Here is an 804-nt window from a genome sequence, read left to right on the forward strand (position 1 = left end):
TGGTCTTATTGAGAGTTGGCTTAGGAATTAGCGTGGCTGCAATAGAGGAAAATCTATTTTTCCCCAGTTTGCCCAAACGGCTGCGTTAGGGAAGAGTCCCACTGGTCACATTGGGAATGCCCTATGGTCACACTGGCGGAAACAAAGTTAACAATGGAACAGGGTCTATCTCGAGGAGAGCTCTTGAATTGGGGGCGAAAGGTCATTGGTGCCTGTGGGAAGGGCTGGGTACAGGAGAGGCCAAGGGTACCAAGAGTAATTGCCCGAGTCTCCTTATCAACAAGAGCTGGTTTGGCTGAAATGAGAAAGTGAAACTTTGAGAAGGCCATATAAGTCCTCTTTCCTTTTCGAAAGGTGTTTTTTAGCAGAGCGGAAAGCCCCAGACCCCAGTGCACCCAAACCACACGACGGCTAGGGCAGCGGAGAGGCAGAAGCATCTGGGCCTGTCCACGACGCCGGGAGTAGGAGACCCATGGAGAAGCTCCGGGCGGTGCTGGACCTGCACCTCAAGCACGGCAGCACGCTGGGCTATGGCCTGTTGACCCTGCTGACGGCCGGCGGGGAGCGCATCTTCTCGGCGGCGGTGTTCCAGTGCCCCTGCACCGCCGCCTGGAACCTGCCCTACGGCCTGGTCTTCCTGCTGGTGCCGGCGCTCGTGCTCTTCGTCCTGGGCTACGTGCTGAGCGCGCGCACGTGGCGCCTGCTGACCGGCTGCTGCGCGCCCGGGGACTGCTCCCGGGGCTCGGGGCTGCGCGGCGCCGGCGTGTGCGCGCAGCTCAGCGGGGCCGCCGCGCTCGCGCCCCT

General features: G+C 61.1%; 1 protein-coding gene across 1 annotated transcript in view; it reads left to right on the forward strand.

Annotated features, from left to right (window-relative positions):
* Positions 1-472: 472 nt before the first annotated feature.
* Positions 473-804, forward strand: part of FAM26F (family with sequence similarity 26, member F) — a 2592-nt gene continuing 2260 nt past the window's right edge. The window contains exon 1 of the mRNA XM_008567756.1: positions 473-796. Within this exon, the coding sequence (XP_008565978.1) occupies positions 473-796 (324 nt within the window). The remainder of the gene's footprint in view (positions 797-804) is intronic.

This window comes from Galeopterus variegatus, unplaced genomic scaffold (genome assembly GCF_000696425.1).
Source record: "Galeopterus variegatus unplaced genomic scaffold, G_variegatus-3.0.2 Scaffold342, whole genome shotgun sequence".
NCBI classification, from domain to species: Eukaryota; Metazoa; Chordata; class Mammalia; order Dermoptera; family Cynocephalidae; genus Galeopterus; species Galeopterus variegatus.